Source organism: Fundulus heteroclitus, chromosome 6 (assembly GCF_011125445.2).
Source record: "Fundulus heteroclitus isolate FHET01 chromosome 6, MU-UCD_Fhet_4.1, whole genome shotgun sequence".
Taxonomy (NCBI): domain Eukaryota; kingdom Metazoa; phylum Chordata; class Actinopteri; order Cyprinodontiformes; family Fundulidae; genus Fundulus; species Fundulus heteroclitus.
Window position 1 is genome coordinate 27,793,243 of NC_046366.1, and position 25,075 is coordinate 27,818,317.

General features: G+C 42.2%; 2 protein-coding genes across 28 annotated transcripts in view; both read left to right on the top strand.

Moving 5' to 3' along the window:
• The window catches only part of epb41l3b (erythrocyte membrane protein band 4.1-like 3b), a 75,532-nt gene extending 58,557 nt beyond the window's left edge, over positions 1-16,975 (top strand). For 21 of the 27 annotated variants that reach the window (XM_036138483.1, XM_036138477.1, XM_036138473.1 and 18 more), the window contains 9 exons: positions 372-434; positions 793-1,470; positions 2,213-2,245; positions 2,658-2,726; positions 7,189-7,272; positions 8,993-9,091; positions 9,434-9,514; positions 11,071-11,186; positions 15,912-16,975. In XM_036138483.1, coding sequence (XP_035994376.1) covers positions 372-434; positions 793-1,470; positions 2,213-2,245; positions 2,658-2,726; positions 7,189-7,272; positions 8,993-9,091; positions 9,434-9,514; positions 11,071-11,181 — 1,218 coding nt within the window. In that variant the 3' untranslated portion in view covers positions 11,182-11,186; positions 15,912-16,975. Of the gene's footprint in view, positions 1-371; positions 435-792; positions 1,471-2,212; positions 2,246-2,657; positions 2,727-7,188; positions 7,273-8,992; positions 9,092-9,433; positions 9,515-11,070; positions 11,187-14,232; positions 14,290-15,911 lie in introns of all 27 variants that reach the window. The other 6 variants (XM_036138491.1, XM_036138498.1, XR_004931243.1 and 3 more) reach the window with 5 other exon arrangements.
• Positions 16,976-18,462: 1,487 nt separating this feature from the next.
• On the top strand, positions 18,463-24,720 carry LOC105932265 (zinc finger and BTB domain-containing protein 14). Its single transcript, XM_012871344.3, has 2 exons — positions 18,463-18,585; positions 23,133-24,720. The coding sequence occupies exon 2, from the start codon at positions 23,156-23,158 to the stop codon at positions 24,323-24,325; it is 1,170 nt and encodes a 389-aa protein (XP_012726798.2). The 5' UTR covers positions 18,463-18,585; positions 23,133-23,155; the 3' UTR covers positions 24,326-24,720.
• Positions 24,721-25,075: the final 355 nt, after the last annotated feature.

The following is a 25,075-nucleotide window of genomic DNA, read 5'->3' on the forward strand; positions in this document are numbered from 1 at the left end:
CTGGGTTTTTCTAAGTTTGTAAATGTTTCAACATTTTTTTTTTTGTTGTTGCATTTTTCATGTTATTCTCTAACCATTTAATGTACTATTATTGCAATGATTGCAGTGTTTTAAGTTCAGTTTATTGTTTTGTCACATTATCTCATCAGCAACTGATTGTCTTATGAGTTTTTCACAATAACTAATAAACTTCCTAATCTCGTGTGCGTTTGCAGCGACTTCTATCAGCAATAAGTTGCACAATTTGAATTACTTTCTCTGAACAGCGTCTCCAGTGGACATTTCAAACTTTACACTTTCTGTATTCGCCAGTGAATTTTAAGCAACTGTGTCCCATTTGCTAAACCTTTTGTATTTGTTTCTCTTTTCAGGCTGAGGATGAGCAGCCAGCCGGAGAGGAGACCAAAGAGGAATTGGGACCTAAAGGCGCTGCGGTAAGCTGTTTCATGTTGGTCATTTTGGACGTCTCTGTGTTGTTTTAGGTTATTTTTTTGTTGTTGTTACAGCTCCACATGTATGTGGCTCCCACTGAATATGTCCAAAACTAATGTATTCATTGGTTTTAGCAGTCTGATGCCAAAATGGACCAGCAGTGCAGCCGTTCTGATCAGATAAAGTTGATTTCTGACTCCGGTCCGTCATCAGTCAAAACTTTAGATGTAACTCCTACTTGTGGTGCTCAGCCTGCATTTGTGTGTCGGTCTCTCTCCGCCTTGTACTAGTCTTGTGAATTTCCCCCCTGTCCTTTTAACCTGAGCCATCCTCTTTCCAACAAGTCAAGTGTCTCCCCAGGCGGCGGGATATCTGGTGAAATACATGGCGGATAGCATTATAACAGACGGGCCCTCCTCCTCCGGGCCCCACGGCATTAGCCTGTCGACCACCATGGACGACGACGTCTTCGTGGATGGGACCCTGAGGGAGGAGGCGGGAGACAAAACCCCAGACTCCCAGGAGGAGGAGGAGGAGGAGGTATCGGACAGGTCGATGGTGAAGGTCAGCCCCGGAGCTGTGAGACAGGAAGTGTCTCAGGCCATCAGCGACAAGAAAGGCACGCTCATTATCTTTAAGCAGGCGGAGAACAAAGAGGACACAGAGTACGAAGGGACGAGCGAAAAAGAGGGGCTCGCTGTCCCGGCGGAGTCTGAAGCCGACGGAAACCAGAGAGAAACAGAAGCTTCTGCTGCCGTAAAAGGTCAAACTTCAGTAGTTAAGATGCTGAGTCCAGCGGTGGAGATAAAAACTGGTGACGGCACTCAGATTAAAGGGATTGACTCTCCCAAGAAAGCAATGGCGTCATGGATTTTTGAGGAGAAGGTGGAGATCTCAGAGGTCACCAGTGTGTTTACGAAAGAAGTCGAAGAGCTGAAAGCTTTGGAAGAGCCGCAGCAGAAAGCAGAAGAAATCCAGCCCAAGTCCAGCCCGACTCGCATTGCAGTTTCTGAATCTTCGTCTGCGTCCTTAGCAGCGGTACTGTATGAAAACTAAAAGCTAACCTCGCTTCATGCCCCCATCAGCTCCCCACTACCCGCAGCACCCGCGTCGGTTTACCAGAGCAACCAAGCCTCCTGCATGGCTGATATTCCTTTAACACCCGGCATTTACGAGGCAAACCGGCAGTTTCTGTTGCTGTTTTTTTTTTTGTTTTTTTTTTTTAACCCAAACTCTTTTAGGTTTGTTTTTCTTTTTAGTTGACAGCTTAAAACATCTTCCCATGCTTGAGCAGCTCGCTCCCACAGCCGATGAGGAAAGAAGTCGGAGCTCATGCTGGCTTTTGTTGTTTTTTTTTTTAATATCTTTTGGTTTGTTCCAGCTAAACCATTCCTTTCTTTCAGCTCCTTTCATCCGTTCCCTTAAAGTGGTGACTTCATAGCTCCTGGCTGGGCGCCATCGCTGCAGCTTTTCCTCGCAAAACCACCCTTAAGGACCAAGTCATTAAAACATTGTATGGATCTACCTGAGCAATTCTCCCTCTTAAATAACTTTTAAAACAAGATTTGCAGTGAAATGGCTGCCGGTGGATCTTAAATCCAGATTACAGGAGTTGTTCGACCTTTAAATATGCCTCACAGTGGTATTCCATACAATCATCTCCCTTCAAAGCTTTAATTTTCTCCCTATTTTTGCTCTATTACTGTTTACTGTGACATTTTACTGTCCTTTCTTTACCTTTTCTCTGTTTTTGTGCGCATTCATGCCTGTGTTTCATCAGTCTACGCTCGGATGGGTGTCCCCCTCTCAAAAGGTGACTTCTAGCTCTCTGGTTCTTGACAGTGCCTTGCAAAGAGTAGGAGAAAGTACATCACCCTGCTTTTGTTCAGCAGTTTCAGGGAACATTTCCACACTTTTCACATCACACTTTCAGGATTTCCCTTTGTCCGCTTCACAATTATGAGCAACGTTGTGTTGCTCTGTCACATGAAATTCCCTGTTAAAACACCGAAGTTTGTGGATCTTCCTCGACAAAATGTGTATTCTGTAAATAACATTTGCAAGGCACTGTATTTGTGCTATATCCAGTGTAAATCTCTGAACTAATTGAACGTTTTTTCCCCCCCTTCTTGTCAGGAATGATAAGAATCAGGATTTTTTTTAAACCGCGACACATAAACAGTATAGATGCAAAACATAAACAATGGTACCACTGTCGTTCACAGGAATCAGCTGACCAGGATGAGAAGGAAGTTGTTATTACTGAAAATGAAGCTGAGCCCGCTAACTCCAAGGTACACATTCAGCTTAGCTCAACAAAGGTCTGGGCATTGTTGTGGGGCGACATGGAACCCTCCCCAGCCCCTGAAGATAATTTCCTGAAATCGTTTACATTACGCTGTTTGTTTCTTGTGTTTGTTTCCACTCTGGGGAGCCAAACTGTGCCACTCCTACTACATGGGGTGTGTGTTGGAAATGCCATAAAACCAGGATGTGGATTGCAGACACACCTCCATAACCCATTAATGCGGGAAATCACAATCCTACATGATCAATAATTGTTGTTTGGAGATATAACTTTGAAACACAATCATGCATGCAGCCTCAGTAAGCTCGCCACGACCGATTGTTAGTGGAGGAGAGACTACAGGAACTCCAGTGTTTTCACCCAGAAAGTATTAGTTATTAGGGTACAGCAATTACATCTTATAGCTCCTCACAAGTCACTCAAATCTCAGTGGTCAGGTGTCACTGCAACTGGCTTTAAAGAAATTTCAGCCACACAATCAAACCACGTTTACTCGCTTTATAAGCAGAGAAGAGAGCGTTCTGGTCAGTATTACCCCACACACAACACTACGGTCAGAATTTAGGATTATTTCATAGTGGTTACGCACCAAAACTGAATTAAAACTTCAGCTATTTACCTCACTGCGTTAAGGGGAACATATCATGCTTTTAAGTTATTCCTTTTCACACTTAAAAGTAAAGTTTGCTATTTTTCTGGAAGTTTCCCCAAGTCCCTTTTTGAGTAACTCCAGGACGTCTTACCTGCTCTTCTGCTTCTCAGGCGGGTCATGTGAAAAAATCTCCCAAATCCACTCTGGTCTTATTTCTCTCTACTGAGGCCTTCGTCTTCTTCTCATAAACCTCTACTCGGTTCGCCTCTTGTGACTCTCAGTCATGTTCAAAGTATACGGTGAGAGCAGCGGAGCTACAATGAACAGCTAACATCGAAGCTAACCGCTAAGCTAACCGGATACATAGCCAGTAGAAGTGTGCAGCCAGCTAGCAGAAACTAACGAGGAACGTGCACATCAGAATGATTGTCATGTAGGACAACCAGTAGATACGGTGATACTCCCAGAACTTGAGGGGACGGAGGAGAGTGAGAGCAGGAACAAAACCAGACTGAAGAGCAGTGATTAGTCAGTTTTGACTGGCCTGCAGTGTTCACACAGATCAATTTTTACATAATGTATTGACTCCTGTCAGGATGGAAGGATGATTTTACCCAGTATAACAAAAAGTGTTTTTGAACAGGATTACCAGCTATAGCTTTAACTCATTCAGTTGTAGATTTATATGAAGTGGGACTGCAATGCTTTGGTCTGAATCCCTCGTTAGTTTACCCCAACGTTCTTGGTGCTGTCTATTTAAAGAGGCACTTCATCCCACACCCCCACCAGGTCGCACAGCGTTCCACCCTGTTCAGCCATTTTTGTAGTATGCTGGGGAACGGTGTCATGAATTGTATGGGTTAATGCACCCAAGAACCGAACATTTTCACTTATCCAGCTGTAGCTTCAGCATCTTTGAGTTTGGGCTACAAAATCACAGCGGAGAAAAAAAAAATACAAATGGCAAAATTGGTCATCCAGAAGACCTTGACCTTATTTTGCAGCTCCACAGCAAATGCTGCAAAAAACATAATTGAGAACAGAGAAAACTGAACACCGTAAAAAATATAACAATATCTACGCAGCACCTGGACAAACTAGATGAAGATTTTCTGCACTCCTAGAGACTCCAAGTACATGACATGTGTTTAAAGGATTAAAAAAAAGTGGATTTTGCATGATATGTTCCCTTTAAGGCTGTTAAAAGATCGACAGGGTAGAAAACTGGAAGCAAGGTTGTTGGGTTTCTGCAGAGTCTTGAGCTTGATTTTTTTATTTTTGGCTTAAAAAGTCTGAGGAATTCAGATGAGATCACTCAAAGCGGTGATCGCCAGACACTCAGCCTTCACCACAGGGACTGTAGATTGTTTCAGGGATTTAAACCCAAACATCCGTGTTGCATTATCCATTACCAACGCATTTTTTCACAGGAAAGCATAAAATTAACAGTGTCTGGCTTTAAAAAAAAAAGAAATAAAAAAACTGGCAAAACCATTTGTCAATAACTGTTTTAAAACTTACTGTTTACTTAAAGGTGTAAAAGGCAAGGCACATTTATTTATATAGCACAATTCAGTACAGAGACAATGCAAAGTGCTTTACATAATTAAAATATAGGAAAATAAAACAGAATAAAAGCAAGCAGGAATAAAATGTAGAAACAAAATAGAACATTAAAAACAGTAGAACAGTTTAACTAGAACAGTCAAAGGCAATTTTAAACAAATGTGTTTTTAATCTTGATTTAAAAGAACTCAGGCTTTCAGCACTTTTACAGTTTTCTGGAAGTTTGTTCCAGATAAGTGGAGCATAGGAACTAAATGCTGCTTCTCCGTGTTTGGTTCTGGTTCTAGGTAAAAGTTGAATAACCTACATTGGAAAAAAAAAAACATTTAGGTAGGGGCTTTGAGAAAACAGCATTCCTGATTGCTTTATGTTTCTCTGCTTTATATTTAGTCAACCAAGACGTTTTGGAAAGTCGTGTCAAAAAAAAAAAAGCTGAATTTTAGTTACTGACCCTTCAGGCCACAGAGGATGCAAACCGCCCATAACCTTCAGGAAATCCTATCAGGGGTCATGTGCGACTTTATTTGGTGCTTTAATGTCAAGAGCTTGCAGGTAACCGAGAGGTTGACATCAGGCTTGGTGAGTGAAGAACTGGGGCGGTGGGGAACTTTGAAGCAAATGTAATAGAAGAAGTCTTAAAAACAAAGTCCAGCCCACATCTCCTCCTGGACTCCTTACATAAGCTCCAGCTGTGTGCCGTCCCCGCCACCGCCGCCCCTCCCGTTGACCCAGTCTGCCACCAGCACCCAGCGATCGGCTGAAGTCATCTGGTTCAGTCTGCAGCTGCTCACATCAGAGAAGCTCTAATGCGATGCGGTGCAGAAACTTAGTGGAAACCTTGTGATTTTCATTCCTCAGTAGCCTCTTCTTCTCCGGATTAGAGAGTAATGCATGACTGCGTGCTTGTTCGGAGGTTTAAATCCATTAGGAGCTGTCTTTGGCTTACTTCGTCCACATGTGCTGCTTATTTATCTTAATTTGATTTCATGTGCATCGGCAGGGAGGGAGTTTTTAAAAGGAATGTAGAGGTTAAGAATGAAAACTTGCTTATAGGACATTTGATATTCAGGGTTTTATCACAATCTAGAAAACTCTGGAAAATAACTTTTCCAGGTCTGAGTGAGTACAGAAAAAGGAAAACGGAGATTACTGTTGCAGCATTTTTTCCATTAGCGTCTGAAAACAGCTGTGTCACAAACGTTTAAAGGCTAGCGGTTTTCTCCGCTGCCTCTGGCTGTCCAGCAGTCGTAAAGCAGGACAGTGGTGTCCTGCACACGGGAGCTTTAAACAATCAAGCTGCTATTGCGGAAGCAACAAAGAGAAGACTGGAGGGACGCACCTCCCCATAGTGGGTTTTGGTGTCTTTTGTGTAAACGCGGTCCCGTCCTCGAGACGTGAAGTCGGCTCACTGTTATGTATGAGGGACGACGCGGAGCTGTGGTCACCTTGTTGGTGGCCCCAGGGGCCGGTTGGCTTCAGCCCCACCATGTTGTCTCAGGTCTTTAACAAAACACAGAGGGGGCAAAAACAGAAAACATCAAAGTCCCCGCTTTTAGTCTTTTGTGAAAATAGCTGTTTTCTAAATGTATCCAGAGTTTGTCCTTCCTTCCTTTTTTCTGTCTCTTACTTTTCTTCCTTGCTTCTACCTTTAGCTTTGTTCGTTCAGTCTTTTCCCCTTCCTTGCTTGCTTCTTTGATTAATTTCTCTATTACCACTCCCTTTCTACTTTGCCTCCTTCACCTCCTTTTTTTGTTTCCTTTCCTGCTCCAGTTTTTGCTATCTTCCCTTATTTCTTCTTACCTCCTTCTCTCTTTGTTTCTTTTTTGCTTAGTAACTTGTTTCATTCTTGCCTTTTTTCCTTATTTATTTATGTACATTTGTATTTCCTTACTTGCTTGTTTTCTCCAATTGTTATTAACTTAATTCTTCCCAATTTTCTTGTTTTTTAGATGATTTCTTCCCTATTAACTAACTTGTTTTCCTCTTTACTTTAGTTTTTTCCCTTACTAGTTTGTTTTTGGGTTTTTTGATTCTTTTTTTTCTCTCTTTCCTTCCAGTGGATTTTGCAGGTTTTGCATTTATCGACTGACCTCAACAAAACTGTCTGTTTTGCTTTGTGAACATTTGTATTTATTATACTTTAAACGTGGAACTCTTGGGATTTAAGTCGGGGAAAAGTCTGCAGTTTGGACATGAAAATGTGTGTGAATGCTGGATCACAGGTGGTTTTTAGATATTTTTTAGAAAAGCTGTTCCAAACTCGGGCTAATCCTGTGTTTCTGTGCTTCAGGCTCACGATGGAGGGGAGGTGGTTGCCAAAGATGTTCCTGTGGTCCACACAGAGACGAAAACCATAACCTACGAGTCCGCTGAGGTAAATTTAAACACTGTGTAACAAACGGCGATTAGTCTTTAAGAGATGGTGGTGTGTCTTGTAGAGAAAGTGTTTAACTTATTAACCAAGCTGCACAAGCTTCATATTAGATTTCTCCTTTTCTTCCGACTTTGACAATCTGTAATAGCAGCCGAACTAAGGAACCAAACACAAGGTAGCTTTATTAATTTAGCTGCAGCATGCAGAAATTTAATAGCTCTTCAGGAGAGGCCTTTAAACTTGTGGGATGGAAAGACAGTTGATCGAGTCTGCAAGATAGATTTAACGTTTATGATCCGTCTGACTGTTTCCAGTCAGAGCGCCATACTTTCCAGTGCCTGGCTCTTACGATCAATAAATGCAATATAAAGCTGCAGGATATCTCCACCTGCCGCTCAGTCAGATAAAGTCCTCTTCATCGTTCTTCCTCATCCTGACCCATCTTGTGATCAGTTCAGTCTAATGAAGAGGAGGAGATGGCGACTTTCCGACCGTATCTTTGACATTCAGTCGATGTTAAGTTTGTTTGTCGGTCAAATCTAACACCTAATTCAGTTTATTATTACGGCTTTACTTTGACATTCTTTGTGCCCTGCTTGTGTGAGACTTTAAAGTTAAAACGACTGTTAAAGAAGAGTCAGAATATTTTAATTCTCATTTTGAAGAGATTTTAAGCGACACACCGCCGTAAAACCTTCTGTGTTAATCTAGAAGATCAACAAGAGATGTACCAACTACATTTAGTTACTAGCTAGCAAATGTCTGTTTTTATTAAGCTTTAACCTTCCAATATATTTTAGGCCAATTCCCAGTTTTTTTAAAACTATATTATAAGAAAACACAAGAAGAGCATTCATATTTTTTTTACCAGTCTCCCTGCTGTCATTGGTCTATAATTACTTCCATTAGGAGCAGAAGGGACATCTTTAGGATCATGTGATGCTAATTAACTGGGTTGACATTTTTTAAATATCTGTCTCTGTGTATATGTCCCTTAATGCTAAGATTTCCAAAAGACTGAGCATTCTTCTTAGATTCGTGACAGAAATCCAAAGATCTAAAGAAATAACTGTACCCTGCTCCGCCTTCCTGTTATCAAGCACAGACATTTCTTAGCATGACTTAGAAAATACAGTTTCCAGCTTATATTACCAACGTTTTACAACCATTTTCCCCTTCTTGTAGTTTGACATCCTAATGGTTCCAAGAAACTAATTTCAGGACTCTGTTCCTTCTTTTAAGAAGCAGTTGAAGACTCACTTGTTCCGACTAGCTTTTAACTAGTTATACGCTATGATGTTGCATTTATAGTGTTTTATCTCTTTTTTATGTTGTTTTTTTTTATTATTATGGTGAAGCACTTTGTGGTTTTTATCCTGTGAAAGGTGCTATATAAATAAAGTTTACTTACTTTTAACCAGGGCTTACCTGCAGGTTTGCATCTAAAGCCTTAGTGTTAAAACGGAGTTGTTTCAAGCAAACAGCTGCCTTGTGACAGAAATCCTCCGAACATGTTGAGTCGAATAAAAAGACAGACTGCTGAAGAAAAGCAGCCCCACAGCATGATGCCACCACCACCTTACTTCATTGTGTTTATTAAGTTATCTTCCCTCCACTTCACAATTCTGCTCTGGTATCATAACTGTATTAACTTTGTAACGAGTGCTTTAGTTTGCCTTTCTCCCTGGAATACAAACATGATGTTTTGCCGTCCCGACAGGCTGACACGAATGGAGACGCAGACCCCGGGGTGCTGCTGAGCGCTCAGACCATCACCTCAGAAACCACCAGCACCACCACAACCACGCACATCACAAAGGTCAGGGTGCATCTGCGGTCTCTCCACCGCCACCTCAGCGTAAAAAAAAAAAAAAACTCTGACATTCTGCACTCCTTTCAGTCTCTGCTTACTGGCAAATTCAAAATCAAACTCCTTGAGAGCATTCATTTAAAGTTTCTACGGGATGTTAGAAATGTAATAACACGATAATAAAGACACCTTCTTGTCTGAGAACCTGAGACTTGTTCTATGTTTTTGGACATTTTTATGGCTTTGCCGGCAGATTCATTAACCAAAACATAACTTATGGTCTCAACGAGGCATTTGATTAAAAGCTAGAGATGGTGTGATGGAGTGTTAAGATTGTTTTCTGTTGATCAGACGGTGAAAGGCGGCATCTCAGAGACTCGAATCGAGAAGAGGATCGTCATCACCGGAGATGCAGACATCGACCATGACGAGGTATTTCTGCCCCGCTATCATTGAAAAGTTCATTCATTCTGTTCAAAGAGTGAAATCTTTGTATGGAGGGTGCTCATTAGACTCTAAATTGTATGTTTCAGGTGTTTATTTCTGTTATTTTGCATGATTTTGGCCTACAGCTGTGGGAAATGATAGACTCACGCACAGAGGACGATTAAATGCAGGATGAAGTCTTATTGGTCTCTAAAATCTATCTTTCTGCAGAGGAAATACTTTTTGTAAGGGAGCCAAATTGCTGCTTACTTTATAGAAACAAATGAGATTCCATATTTTATATAAATATATTTGAGAATTATTGCATTTACACTTGATTTAAATTTCTTATATAATCGTTACTCGACCTATTGCTGATAACATTAATGTTTACATTATTATGATTAAGCAAAGAAACAAATGTTAAATCTGTCTTTAAGACATAAACAAAAATGTTTTCCTGCATAATTTTATTTTCTAACTTACTGCGTAAACCTCAAAAGGGCTGGAAGAGCAAAAACTGGCTTCCTACACAGTTTGGGAAAGTCTGACTCAGTATTTTTCCAGATCTGAATACTTATGTGAAGAGAAAAGACATTTATGGAAAGTTATTTTTTTCCCAGACTTTATTCTCTTTCAGAATGTCAAAGGTCGTGTGCTTCTACTTTCCTTTCTTCTGTGTATCCTTCCTTGCTCCCTTCATTACATCCTGCCTTCTGTCCTTCCTGTCTTTTTTCCTTCCTTACTGCCTCCCTTTTTTCTTCCTTCTTTCCTTTATTTTTGCTCTTACACTTTCCCTCCTTGTCTTTCCCTCTGTCCTTCCATCCTTGTAACCTACCTCCTTTTGTTGTTGTCCTACTTCTATTGCTTCCTTGTGTCCTTCCTTTCCTCCCTTGTGTCCTTTTATTGCACACTTGTGTCCTTCCTTTCTTCCTACCTCCCTCCTTTTCTTCCTTCCATCCTTGTGTCCCTTCCTACTGTCCTTCCCAGTCATTTCCTCCATCCTTCCATGCGTTCTTTTATTTTCTTTCTCTATGTCCTTTCCTCTTTCCTTCCTTGTGTCCTTCCATCCTTCCTGAAAGATGTGAACGATTCCTGCAAAAAGGCGACACCCCTTGAAAATGTGCCACATTAATTTGGGTGGGAAACCTTCAGGTTCTGACAGGCTGACCACAGATCAGTGGTCAGTATCATAATATTCACACTGAATTGTTGGGTTTTCCTCAGCTGTAAGCCTCAATCATCAGAATGAGTAGAAATAAATGCTTGAATGTACCTCTTTCAAACAGCTTTTGAAATGATTTACTTCTTGATGATTTTCTAATGTAATGAGATGCACTTGTAGGGGTTATTTAAATTCACTTTGGTAACCGTCATCACTGTAAATTTTACTCTTCAAGCTGTATTGTGATACGGACACGTGACTAAGTCCAGGCATGATGGTAGATCTTGCTACAAGGTGACTTCCCTGTTGGCATTCTGACTCACGATCCCACCGCTCTTCCCCGTTCTCTGTCTCCCCCTGGTGTTCCCTTCCTGCCACTGCATCCTCCCGTGTTCAGGCTCTGGCTCAGGCCATAAAGGAAGCTAAAGAGCAGCATCCTGACATGTCAGTGACCAAAGTAGTGGTACATAAAGAGACAGAGATCACGCCAGAGGAGGGGGAGGACTGACCCAGGTAAGAAAAAAAAACAAAAAAAACGTGAGAGCCCAGTCCTGTTCCCCAAACTGCCCGGGTTTCATTTGGTTTGGATCGGCCTGCTTCTTTTGCACTCGCAGCTTGTTGCATTGCCCTGTTGTCTTCTCAGGGGGGAAAAAAATGACTTTGGGTGTTTTGTTTGCACACAGACCGGTTATTACAGCCTCTGCTAGTAATGACAAAGCTTTCCAACCTTTACAGTAAAGCTGCTGACAGTCTGCTGTGGCCTCCGTAGTTCAGGTGCAACACTTCCTCCTGCTGGACAAAACTGAAACTCAAATCTCTTCCGTTTGATTTACCTAAAACATTTTGCCGTTTGAAGATAATTGAATTTCAATCTCAGCAAAGAGAGTAAACCATTTGGGATCTTGCAATTAGCAGTTACAGCGTTCTTGTTTCCACAGCTAGAAAAATGACAGTGAAGAGAGATTAAATACCAGCTAGACCGGCTTCTGCTTCTCAGATATCTTCAGTTTTGTGAACTGCAGAGGCACCTTCATGCTCTGAAACCTGATCCTTGTATACACAGACGAGGTCCTGGTCTGTTCTCAGCTCTGCTGCTTGGAAATGCACGCAGACACCGAAAAGCCCAAGGATGCATTTTCACTGCGGAGAGCTCATCTACAAACCTGAGTCGTTTTTCAGGGCTGCTTTTTATCCCCCCCTGTTATTTCCTCCTGCAGGAACAGAGATCAGATCAGAGTTTTAATGGTATAAATTGAATTTGAAGGGAGATGTTACTCTTAGGATGTATCCTGCACTGAAGGCGGAGCTTTCAAAGTGTTTCGTTTCACTCACCCCACAGTTTAATCTCCCAACATTTTTACATTTTCTGTTAAACTTGCATTATTTAAAAGAAGTCTTCAAGTATTTCTGTTTGCAAACGCTGTTTAAATCCAGTCACACGTGTTGAATAACAGTGATTTTCACTGCTTACTTGGGCCGAGCTTGAAAACAGAATCTCTGATTTTATTTTATTTCCCCCTTTTTTTTTTGTTTTACAAAAATAAATTAATGAAATTATTATTTTCAAGTATTTTTTGGGTGGAGTTGACCTGAATCCACAGTGCAACTAAATACAAGCTGTGAGCCTGTAAAACAAGATGGCGGCACAGCGGTTGAAAACAATTAAAATATAACTGTTTGCTGTTAGTGATACACAATGAGCTAAAATCAGGCTTCACTTCACTTGTGTAGCTTCAAACTAACTTAAGTAAATGAGTTTATTAAAATGCCTCGTATTAAATTCAAATTAATCGATTCATCGCCCAGCCCTAGTGCTTACATTAAAATATGTTAATATCAATTAAGCAGAGAACACAAATGCTCTCATCAAAGTCATGTTTTGGGATTTGAAGCAGTAATGTTTACGTATTTTACACCGTTTATGTTGTGAGTAACAAGTTAAAACAATCAGAAATACCCAGGATTGTGCGTCACGAACAGATTTTTAGTCGGAGAGAAGCGACGGTGCTGTGTGTACCGTTAATGTTTAAAATTAAAAATCTATGGATAATTTGAGGTGATTTTAAGTCGGTTTAAGGATTTAGCCGCTGTTAAATAATAAGCTATGGCTGGCCGGGGCGAACTTACATGAAGTTTGGAGTAACTTTCCATAAATTACGTGTAAAGAGTATTTGCTTTGACAGAATCATGCATTATTATTTATTTGCTGACTTTTTGGTGACTTGCTTTAATCTAGTTCCACATTCTCTGGTATTTTAAAGCATGAACTGCCAGAAGATAATCTGAGAATAATGCAACATTGGGCTGATTTTAAAGCAGCAGCCCTGCATCCTTCTCTCCAGTTTGCTCTTCTTGTGTCTTTCCCTCCTTTCATTTCTCCTTCCTTGTGTCCTACTGCCTTTCTTTATGTCTTTCCTTCTTGCATCCTTACTTCCATTCTTTCTTTTCTTTCTCGTCCCCTTCCTTCTTTTCATTCCTTATGTCTAACCAACCTTGCTTCTGTCCTTTCGTTCTGTGCTTCCTTTGGCTGTTTATTTGTTCCTCTTATTTCCTTCCTCGTGTCCTTTCTTCCTTTCTTTTCTTGTATCCTACCTCCCTTCTTTCTGTCCTTCATTCCTTATGTCATAGCTTCATTCCCTCAATGTGCTCTTCCTTCTTTCCTCTTTGTGTCATACTTTCTTGTCTGTCTTTCCTTTCTGTCCTTCCTTCCAGCCAGCCCTCTGTTGGTGACTGCCTTTATTTCAAAGTTCACTTTACGTTTTATATTTAAAGCCCGACGTGAAGCACTGGGGTTTTCCCATGGACAATTTGGAGGAACGTCTCATAAAGCAAACCTAATTAAAACAAACAGCGACGGCTACGGAGACGCACACAAGCGATTAAAATGATACGTTTTAAGGAGAAAATGTTTCTGGTCACATGATCAAAATCCACCCTAGGTTTCTGAGGAGTTGAGGAACCAGATTTATTTAGGCGGATTAACAAAACTAAACTGATATTAGTGAACAGGGGACTTATTATTATTATTATTATTATTATTAGGATATAAATTTCAAAGTTTTAACGTGAAATTGGACAAACACGCCTCCTCCACTCCATGTTTTCCGGCTCCATGGAGAAGAAAAATAGGCCAGCGGCTCTTTCTGTGTGTCTGCAGACTTCCCAAATGTGTTTGAACTTGTCCGCTGCCGGCAGCTTGAGGTTTTTGGCAGGTTGTGACGGCGCATGAGGGAACCTGTCTTTTCTCTCCACCAAACGCTCCTCTAAGCCTTTTTTTTTTTCCTCTCTCTCTCTCTCTCTCTGCGGGAGCTGCTCGCCGTCCTGCTCACCCCTCATGGCTCTGAAGCTTGTTATTTCATTAGTGTCTGATACGTTTCCGAGGCGCGAAGCCCGGGACGAGCAGGCATGCATGGGGATGATTTACATGACTCACCAGATGGGAATGCTTGGCTTCTGCAGCCTTCGTGTGTGTGCAGCTTGGTAAATGACTGTTTCAGTAGCATTAGCAACACTGTACTAAATATTTTCTCTGTGCTTTTTGGGACATTTTCTACCTCAGATACACACAGCATTGGGGAGCCAGACTGAGAAACATCCGGCTACTGAAATTCTAACAGTGTGGAAATATAAGAGCAGCAAAGTAGCGGCAAACGTCTCGTAGAACGGGAACATTTCATGCTCTATTCACCAAAATAGTTTCAAATTTCTGCGGACACCAATCCCCGATGCCCTCTGTTGGTTTTTAAGTGACTGTTGCTGATTTTGTTTGGAAAGTCAGAGCAGAGAAGTAATTTTTTTTTTCCCCATTTAGTTTAATTTAAGGCCATAAACATGTAGAATCTGTTAAACTTTCTAATGGGGCTGAAAAAAACTGATAGACTCATTGACCTTGTGAAGACTACGGTGGGTTGGACCTTAGTCGTGCCATAACCATGAGCTTCTGTGCATTACTGCTGCGTTTCTTTTGCCTCATAGTTAAGGACAAATGAGTGGCAGATCACGTCATCCCCGCCTTTTTGCGTTTCACTTTAACTTGTCGGACAGTAGGAAAAAAAACATGGACGCTCGCACCGTGGTTAAAACAATAACTACGACCATAACGCTGTTCCAGGCGGTATTTTCTGCAAATAAACAGCTGGAACATCCCGTCTGAACAGGTAACACCTGTTCGACTGACTAAATGTTACATAAATAATGGAGTCAAAGTTTGAGGTTTTACTCAAAGCTGCTCCGAGCAGCAGCCATCATGTCGGGTACCATCCTGTTGCTCCGAGTTTCCAACTCGTAATACCGGCTTTAGGGGCCGTTCCAGTTAGATTTTCCAACCCGGAGGTCGGGAATCCCAGCTACCGAGGACAAATGGGACGCACTATAAATGTGGTTATTAACACAATGTGAACGATAAGTGACGATAAAAGACGATTTACAGCTTCTTGCAGTGGTTTGTAGTCCTAATTAACAACATATAACAGCAAAATTCAAAGAAAAAGACATTTCATCAGGGTACTCACTACATAAGGAAGTGTGTTTTTTATCACCAAACTGCACAAAGTAACTGGATTTTATTATATTTTTGAATTTATTGATATTTAATATTATATATTGAAGCTCTCAAGATACAACAGTGGAGAAAATGGCAAAAATAGTTATCTTGACAGAGCTAGCAGTTTTCGGAGGTTTCGGACATTATTTAGAATTAATCATTGTCGACATAAACCCGTATTTGTATCATAAGAAATGTTTCTCAGTAACAATGAGACAATAAATGCCCACCCCTCATTCTAAATTAATTCTCTACTGCGGTATTGCTACAGGTTCCTACAGTCGGTGGATCTAAAATCCATTTTTAGCCTTAAAACTCTCGCCTGGCTGCTGTATTTGATGTGACAGTGGCAGCTTTTTTAAAATCCAGAAGGATACTCCCCTCATAGAGCGGTTTTAAACGCCGGTTCTCATTGAAGACGAGGTTGAAACGGCTTTTGCTGAGTAGAGCACGATGTACTGGAGAGCAGCTAAAAGAAAAATCAGTAGTTGAGTTGATTTCTCCCCCCTCCATCTACCCTTGTGTGTCTTTGCTGTGTGTTTTCATCTCTGCTTCCGACTGTGTGGGTGAAACTGTGGTAACTCCTCGTCCGGCTCGTTTTTGCAGTGTGCAGCATGCAGCGCCGGCCGTGCCGTGCCGTGAAAAGCGATCCAACCCGCTGCGTGTTCTCACCTCTGGCTCGTCTGCTCTTGCAGGAATAACTGAGGGCTACTTCCTGCGACATCCACTTCTCCACGACGTTTCGCCTGGACCCTCAGAAGGCTCCTCCTCCTCCTCCTCCACGGACGCTGCAGCCCGCCGCTCCACTCGTAAAACCTCGTCTGCAACAAAAACCAGTGAACACCCCTCTGCATGAGAAGGACGCCAAGTTGCATCATCAACCCAAATTGGCCCGTCTGATTTGTAATTTTTTTATTTTAATGATTTTTTTTATTTTATTTTATTTCAACGGTCCTCGATTCGTCTGCACGCCCAATCCCCGCGTGCGGCAAAGCAAACCTGCCTTTTACTGCCTTATTGCGACTTTAATGCATTTTTACGATTGCTGAGGATAATTACTGTAGCAGCATTTTATTTATGAAATAAAGCCATCACTCCAGAAACTTGTAATTGCTGTAGGCTGTACACGCTAGAGCGCAAAACACTATTTAACCTCGATGTAGAAGAAAAACGAGCACAGCTTCACTCCCACAGAATGATTTTTCCACCCGGTGCACCACTACAGACGTCGCTCCAGCTCTGCACTGTGTACATATCAAAGCCTCTAGAGGAAAGCAAGCTTGTAACGATTGATTTTTTTTGTGTCGTGTCTGTTTTGAATTGAATCCATTTCACTTTTATTGTGATTTTTACCCTTCTTTTGTGACGTTTTCGTCCCACAACAAGCTTTATTTTTTTGGCAGAAGCCGAGGAATCAAAATGAAAAACACAAAGGACGTTTGACGTGCCTGTGCAAGGCTTTGAATGTTTTCCAGGGCGGGACGGTCGGCCGCGGCACAAGCTCTGCGTCTGCGCGACCGCGGGGCAAAGGGCTCAGACGGCCGAGCTCCGCCCAAAACAGATGCAAAGCCGAGAGAAATCAGCTATCCTCCCTGGACAGCCGCCTCCATGTCAGCTGTATGCCTCCTCTGTCTGTCTGTCTCTGAAAGGTGTACAGCCCTGTGTTCCACGAGAGTGGAGAAGTAAAAAAGTGGCGGATGCATTTTTGTTCCTAATTTGCAGTTTATCCCTAAATTAATAAAGTGACCACAGTACAACAGCTTGTGTTTTTCATTGCTTTCAGTCCCTCTGATTTGTGTGCAGAACGACAAGGACCTCTGAGACTGGGCTTTTTATTAGTCTGAGCTGCGGAACCTGGACAGAATTAATATGCTAAAGCAACTGGGGAAATTAATAAAGCCTTAAAGATAAAATTATACTTTTAGATCAATGTACGGCGTCACAATTGCGACGTGAATAATGATTACCACAAAAATGTGATTTTTAGAAACCAATTGAGCTTGTCAGGGATGTGTGTACCGAAGAGTAGTGAAATAAAGAGGTGTCACTTTCTGTTTCAAAGAACATTTTTTTCTGTTTTATTTGCCGATTTTAAGGAATGGAATAAATGCATAAATGTTTATAAAAATTACTGAAGCAAACGCCTTTATGCTTTTTGGGATCATGTGAGGAAAAGCTGTGAATCCAAGTGGAGCAGGACCCGCTGATGCACCTGTTGCATCCTAATCTGAATCAAATGGGTTTGGTCAGCACTGGATCACGCCGACACATCCAGTTCAACAGCGATGAGCTCCAGCCTGAAGACACATAATAAACATTAATGTCCAAACCCTAACAAAAGGCAGGTTATAATTCTATGGGTCTGTTAATGAATCTTTTTCATAATTACGACCCTTGTTTTTTATAAAGCTCTCCTCCGTGGTGGATTTTTTTTAATCATTTAAATATACCAAAAACTTTTTTAACTTTCTTAATATTAACAAATATATGATAGAAAATATATATTTTAGGATGGTTAGTCTGTTCTAAAACAAGGATTTTTTTGGTTTGTTTCATTTCCATGACAGTAAGCTAATAAAGTAATCATTACTCGGCCCTGTGGTGAAACATGGTGGTGGCGCCATTATGGTTTGGGACGCTTTTGATGGAAGATAATTGCTGGATGGAGCTGAACGCAGTGCAATCTTGGAAGAAATCCCGTTGGACTGGAGCCCGCAAACGCTTTGAGGCTAACGTGGATGATCACCTTCCAAGATGACAACAACCCTGAACAGGGCCCCAATTAAATCATCTTTAATTGGAGCCATACCAAAAATGGTTTGCTATGGCTATTTAAATCTATTTAAATGGCATAGTCAAAGTACAGACCAAGATAGGGACAATAATTGAAAATTGATATTCATGGATACCTTTTATTTTGTCTGATTAAGCTTGTATTTTTCGAAATATATTCAAAAGCCTCTCTAGATGTCCAAAGCTGGTTGCAGCATAGCCACTAAATACTGGCAGCGAAAGATTTTACTTTTTCTTTCTACTTTCCTATTATGCATCCTTGTCTTGGTTTATCACATAAGATCCAATCTGTTAAATTTAAGGTTTGTAAACTTAATTAAAAAAAGGGGGTGCGGGGAGTATTAACTACTTTTTAAACAGTTTTCGCCCATGCTCAGAGTGATCCATCATTCCAGACATAGACGATCTGCAGGGTGTAGTACCCTCTCCGGGACTGTAGGGGGCGGCCGAGCGATGCCTCGTTTCCTGCCGAGACGCACAGTCACAACAAGAGGAGGAAGAGGAAAAACGACAACTCTGGATCTGGATCGTCGTCGACTGCCTTGCGTGACAACACAGGGATCGTCCAGGCTTTGGGTATTAACGCTTTTTATTCACCCTCCCCTCCTCTCTGTCGGCGGGAAGCGGGTCCGCAGCGCCGCTTTCCCCGCTCGGTGGCGGCGCGTTCCCCGCGGCGCCGCCGCTGTCGGACCTCTGCCTGTCGGGCTGCAGAGACACTAAACCGTGGCTCGCTGGCTGACCAAGATGGCTGGGCGCAGTGAAATGTGAAATATTCCCGCTAAGGTTGATCCCTCTTTATGCACGCAGCGTTGCCGTGTCACGCAAACGCCGCGGCGGAAATGCGTTAGCCGCCCGCAGAACAGTGCGCGGGTTTGTTTCTCTTTCTGTTTTTATTTTTTATTTTCGCGAGCTTCACCGCGGCTCAGCTCGATGTCGGGCCTGCCGTACACACATATTTTTTTTCCCCTTCTGCATGATCGATTAGCAGCTTCTCTTTCTTCTTCGTGTCTCGTTTGCAGACAACAACAACAAAAAAATACTTTTAATTGCATGTTGCATTAAATGTAGCTTCTCAGCCTGGATGTATTACAATTAGAGGCATGCAAATAGCGCTCCACCCCTCTGCCGTGTTGGATGCAGCTCTGTTGTGGGGGTAAAAAAAAAAAACCTGGTTAGTCTTCTTCAGGTGGTGCTCCCACTTTCACGGCCACACGCCCACGAAAAGCAACGCGAGGGGTTCACGTGTAATAATAAAAGTCGCTCCTGCTGTCCGCCGAGCCGCATGAAAACAACGACCCGAGTAGATTACCGGAAGTGACGTAGGTAAAAGTGAAACATGGGATCACACCAGCTGAGTTGAGTTTATTTTTTGATTTTTTTGAAGGATATTTGTTATTAGTGGTTATTACGTGTTGACGTTGAGGCCGGTTTCTGATATTCTAACAGGTCTGATGTACAGATTTTGTTTTCCCCACCTAAAGGCATCAAAACTGTCTCTATTTCCAGGTTAAAACCGCATTAGACCTTTCTGAGGTCAACGTCAATCAGAAGGTTAGGCTCATGTGGGTCGCTGAATTAATGGAGTTATCGTTATTCCTTCATTTCCTGCAGGATTTGAGATTACCATCTCAGTCACGTGAAAAATTACAACCACAAAGGACTTGTTTGATGCCATTTATGTGATGGATTTCAAGTGGGATGCATTTACTCTCCGCATACCAGTGATGTTTTGGCCTGTTGGGGGTTCCCTGTCCTTGATTGCATATCGCATTTATGTTTTAGCGACTAAAGTTGGGGAAAATTTATGAAATTGCAGATTTAATCTAAACCGATGGCAGACATCGCTGTACATTTAATCAGAGCTGTCCTTGTTTCTCGTTGGGGGAAAATAAATTAATCGAAACTGTTAAGCTGTTACTCAACGACACATAATGGACAATTGAAATAATATTATTTGGGAAAGAATGCAATTGTAGCCAAAGAATATTATCTAAATATATTCAGTTATGGATGGTTTATTCTGTATTTATTCTAGAGTTATTGGGGAACTCCTTAAATCACCTTTTATTTTTTGTCCCTGCTCCATTTAGTTCCTAAAAGCTTGAGGGAATACTTGTTATGAAGGTGCATATCATCGTAGGAGAATAATCATCCTCATATTGTTAATTTATTATGGGAATTTAACGTAAGAATCAATTCTCATATTGAGATTCATGACACACAGAGTGACATGCAGTCAAGGCCAGGGGGGTTCCCTGTCTTTGATTGTATATTGCATTTATGTTTTAGCGACTAAAGTTGGGGAAAATGTATGAAATTGCAGATTTAATCTAAACCAATGGCAGACATCGCGGTATTCAGCCGTGATGTTGAAGTTGCACATTTATAACCAGAGCTGTCCTTTGTTCCTCGTTGGGGGAAAATAAGTTCATCGAAACTGTAAGTGGCAGATCAGAGCTCAAATAAAACCACAGAAATCGTTATTGGAAAGGAAAGCGACTGCCTGATGGGTGCGTCTGTAGATTTTGGAATTAAAAACAACCCGTTTTTTATTCTGGTTACTTGAAGTCAACGAGCTGCTAACTCTTGTTGAACCTCTGTGGTTTCTGCTGCTGCAGCCTTGGACGCTCGGCCTTGTTGGTGCGGCTCGTCTTGTCCTCTCTCCCTGTTTGATGTGTTTATGGCATTCACAGAACTTCAGTCTTACTTAATCTCTCTTTCTAAAACCCATCTTGTGCTAATAATATTAATCTTTGGTAGAATCCTTGCAGAAGTGAGCATTACTTACCACTAGCGTTTCAAAGTTTAAGGAGTTGGAAGTCGACCGATACAATAATAGACTATTGGAATAATAATATTTGGGAAAGAATGCAATTGTAGCCAAAGAATATTATCTAAATATATTCAGTTATGGATGGTTTATTCTGTATTTATTCTAGAGTTATTGGGGAACTCCTTAAATGACCTTTTATTTTTTTGTCCCTGCTCCATTTAGTTCATAAAATCTTGAGGGAATAGTTGTTATGAAGGTGCATATGATGGTAGGAGAATAATCATCCTCATATTGTTAATTTATTACAATTAAATGTAATAAATTAATTTAATGTAAGAATCAATTCTCATATTGAGATTCATGACCCACAGAGTGACATGGTTTAAGCTTTTGTTTCTGTTAATTTCAATGAATATGCCTCATCGCTTAAAAGCCTAAATGTACTTTCTCCAGTAATTATCATATTATACAAGGCCAATAATTTACAAAAGTGTTTTGGATACAGAAATGTCCTGGAATGGTCTTCACAGCCAGAGGGGAAGACTGCTGACTTGACGTTGTCCAGCACACAGACACTGGCATCCTCTTAAAGCTCAACGCTAAAAAACAGAAAGCATATCGGTGGAAAATTAGGTGGAAGGAAGACGTGTGGTCTAGGACCCAAAAATCTAAATAAACTGAAGGGCACTATTAAACCGACTTGGTCCGCCTTAACACCCACGTAGTGCCACAGGTTGATCGCCTCCATATTACGTCGTGCACAAGGAGCCCCAACCAAGGATTTTATATTAAATAGATAACATGTTCTATGTTATGCTAATGTTCCGTATTTTTCGGACCATAAGATGCACCGCGAATTAACGTGTCTTTGTGCGTCTTTGTGACCATATAAGGTTATCCGTCTCTGTCGGCAGGACAGAGTAGCTGGACTACACTACCCTGTTTCTAACATTAGGCCAAGATAAACTTTTATATTTAATGATTTTATATTTAATGAACTTACTAGGTTTATTGCTGCTAGCGCGTACTTCGGGCACGGGCTGCTTAAAGGCTCCCACATATTCTGGCGTACTGTGTGCTGACTCCATGCTGACTCTCTACGGACGTTTTACCCTCCATAGTCCAGCGTACTGTTGCCTACAATTCTTGTGGCAAATTCCTACAATTCCCAGAGTTTCTTCCAGAGGGACGAAGCGGGGAACGGATGGTGAAATGTGCGAATAGCTAGCTGAGCAGCTAGAGCCGTTTCTTTTCCAGCAGGCCCTTCGAGGAGCCCGGTTATGTCGGGGTCTTTACATGAATGGACTTCTAGTTTAGATATTACAGTCAGGCAGTCTTGTAGACAGCTCAGGGGTCCTATCAGGTAGTGACACAGTGTACCGTAATGCTCAGAATATCCATTGAGCGTAGCGGTGTACTTACACGTTTTAACAGATTTTTGAGCGCATTGTGTCACATAAAATCGGTCAGTAAGCACAACGCTAATATTATATAAGGTAGGGCTGGGCGATATGGATTAAAAAATAAATCTCCGATTTTATCATACCAAATCCGATTAATCGATTTTTTTTCCTCCTTTTTGTTTCATAAAAAGAAATTAAAGAAATTATTTTAAAACCTTGCTTTTATGTCAAGCATTTCATCAGGGAGTTGACCTGAATTCAAAGTGCAACTAAAAACAAGCTGTGAAACATGCTTGTAAAACAAGATGGCAGCCGTGATATTATTGAAAATATAACAAAACATTTATTGCTAGTGGTATTACACATTGAGCTAAGAACAGTCTTCACTGCACTTGTGAACTTCAAACTAAGTTAAAAAAAAAGTAAATAAGTAAATAAAGTACCTCGTATTATGGTAAAAAAAAAAAAAGTTTCTACTTAACAATATTTTGACAATACATTTGCCTAAACATATATTAAGCATCACATGCTGTTCTCTTCATGGAAACCCAATGAGTGTATTGGCAAAATAAAATCCAGATTTTCCAAAAATGAAATCTTAAAGAATTGTAAATTCGAATTAATCGATTAAATCGATTTATCGCCCAGCCCTAATATAAGGCGCACCATTCATTTTTGAGAAGATTTAAGGGTTTAAAGTGCGCCTTATAGTCCGATAGCAGAGCTGTTTCCCTTCAGCTAAGTCAGGCTTCTGAATAAAACACGTTTTGAAGAGGAGTGAAACCTCTTTATGAATAAAAAAAACAAACACTTTCTGGTTGTTTATAAGCCTTAAAAATGGCCGCCGCTACAGTATCGCCACAGACAATAATTTCCTGGCATCAAAACGAGGGAATGATCATAGATGCGTGTTGTTTTCTCTTTAACGTGTCTCTCTTTTCCCACAGGTTGCTCCCGTTTGATCTGCACCATGTCTGATTTACTGCGATACATCGACTACGACCACAAAGCCACCTTCCTGAAGATGCTGAACCAGCAGAGGATGGAGGGCGAGCACTGCGACGTGGTGGTGGTGGTGGAGAACATCGAGTTCAGGGCGCACCGCTGCGTCCTCGCCGCCTGCAGCAACTACTTCAAGAAGCTCTTCAAGAAGCAGAGCGACGAGGACAACTCCATCGTGGAACTCGACTTCATCCGCTCGGACATCTTCGAGGAGGTGCTCAACTACATGTACACGGCCCGGCTGGCGGTGCGCAAGAAGGACATCAACATGATGATGTCGTCGGGCCAGATCCTCGGCATCAACTTCCTGGACAACCTGTGCACGCAGAAGCGGGAGCTGACCAACATGAAGACCCGGGAGAACCAGGCGCCGGACGACCACGGCATGAGGGCGCAGGACGCCATCCTGAAGGAGCTGGCCATGGAGGAGGTGAGGAAGAACAGCTTCTACGACCAGGGCATGGACGCCATAGGGCCCGGCGGCTCGCACGTCTCCCAGCCGCACAACTACAACACGGGCATGAGCAAGGACCCCCACGCCCACGGCTGGGGCTCGTCCACGTCCGCCACCGACATGAAGCTGGAGTACCTCCTGTACGGCCACCGCGACCACAACACCTGCCCGAGCGCCGGGGCCAAGTCCCTGGACCACAGCGCCAAGAAGGAGCGTCTGCTGACCGCCAACCGCCCGTACGGCTGCGAGCACTGCCCCAAAGCCTTCACCACCGCCGCCCACCTCAAGGAGCACCTGAAGATCCACTCGGGCTTCAAGCCGCACCGCTGCGTGGTCTGCGGCAAGGCCTTCATCCGGGGGCCCGACCTGAAGCGGCACGAGAGGGTCCACAGCAACGAGCGGCCCTTCGCCTGCCAGATGTGCGAAAAGGCCTTCAAGCACAAGTCCCACCTGAAGGACCACGAGCGGCAGCACCGGGGCGAGCGGCCCTTCAACTGCGGCTCCTGCGACAAGGCCTTCATCAAGGCGTCGGACCTGAAGCGCCACTGGAACACCATGCACAGCGCCAACCCCCGCAGACAGATGTCGCCCGCCGCCTCCCAGCACGCCCAGGGCGACGCCGCCGACCAGAGAGACTGGAAACTGGAGACCGGGCCACACTCGCACAACTCTGGGGACTGCTGAGCCCTCCAGCACGCGCACACACACACACACACACACACACCAACATACAGGCGCATCTCAATAAATTAGAACATTGTTGATATGTCATTTAATCAAAAAAAAAAAACGAATTCTCGTGTGTTGAATAGACGCGTTACGCTCAGTGATGCTTTCAGATGTTAATTTTGAGAAATGTGGCTAACCCAGAAGTCGCTTCCCCACAAAATGACAGCAAACAGATGTTTATCAGTTATGTTACGCTATAAGCTACAAGGCCACCGGGAAAACTGCTGACTTTTTTTTATTTTTATTTTTTTTTTACAATTATCCAGTCGCCTCCACAAAGAGGATAAACCACAGAAGGTCACTGCTAACAAAGCTGGCTGTGTCCAGACATAAGGAAAGTTAAGTGGAAGGAAAAATGACGGATACTCCATAGATTCTCTTCTACGGTGGTATGGGCAGTCCTGCAACTTTAAAGGTATATAGTCACATAATATGCTTATAAAAAAAGACCAAAAACTGTTTGATCATGATAAAATAAGGTTATTTACACTAAGCCTTCATCTTGATAGTGATTCGATGGTCCTTTTTGAGCCGAAAAATTATTTGCTCTCGTGCGCGATTAAAAAAAATTGACAGACGTGGCGACCTCTAGTGGCAGTATCGCAGAACTACCATAATACCGGTTTGCTTAATTTTTAGATAAATTGTAAATAATGGCCGGACCGAGCCAGATCCTCTTTAATGTCTCACAGTAAAGCTGCAGCT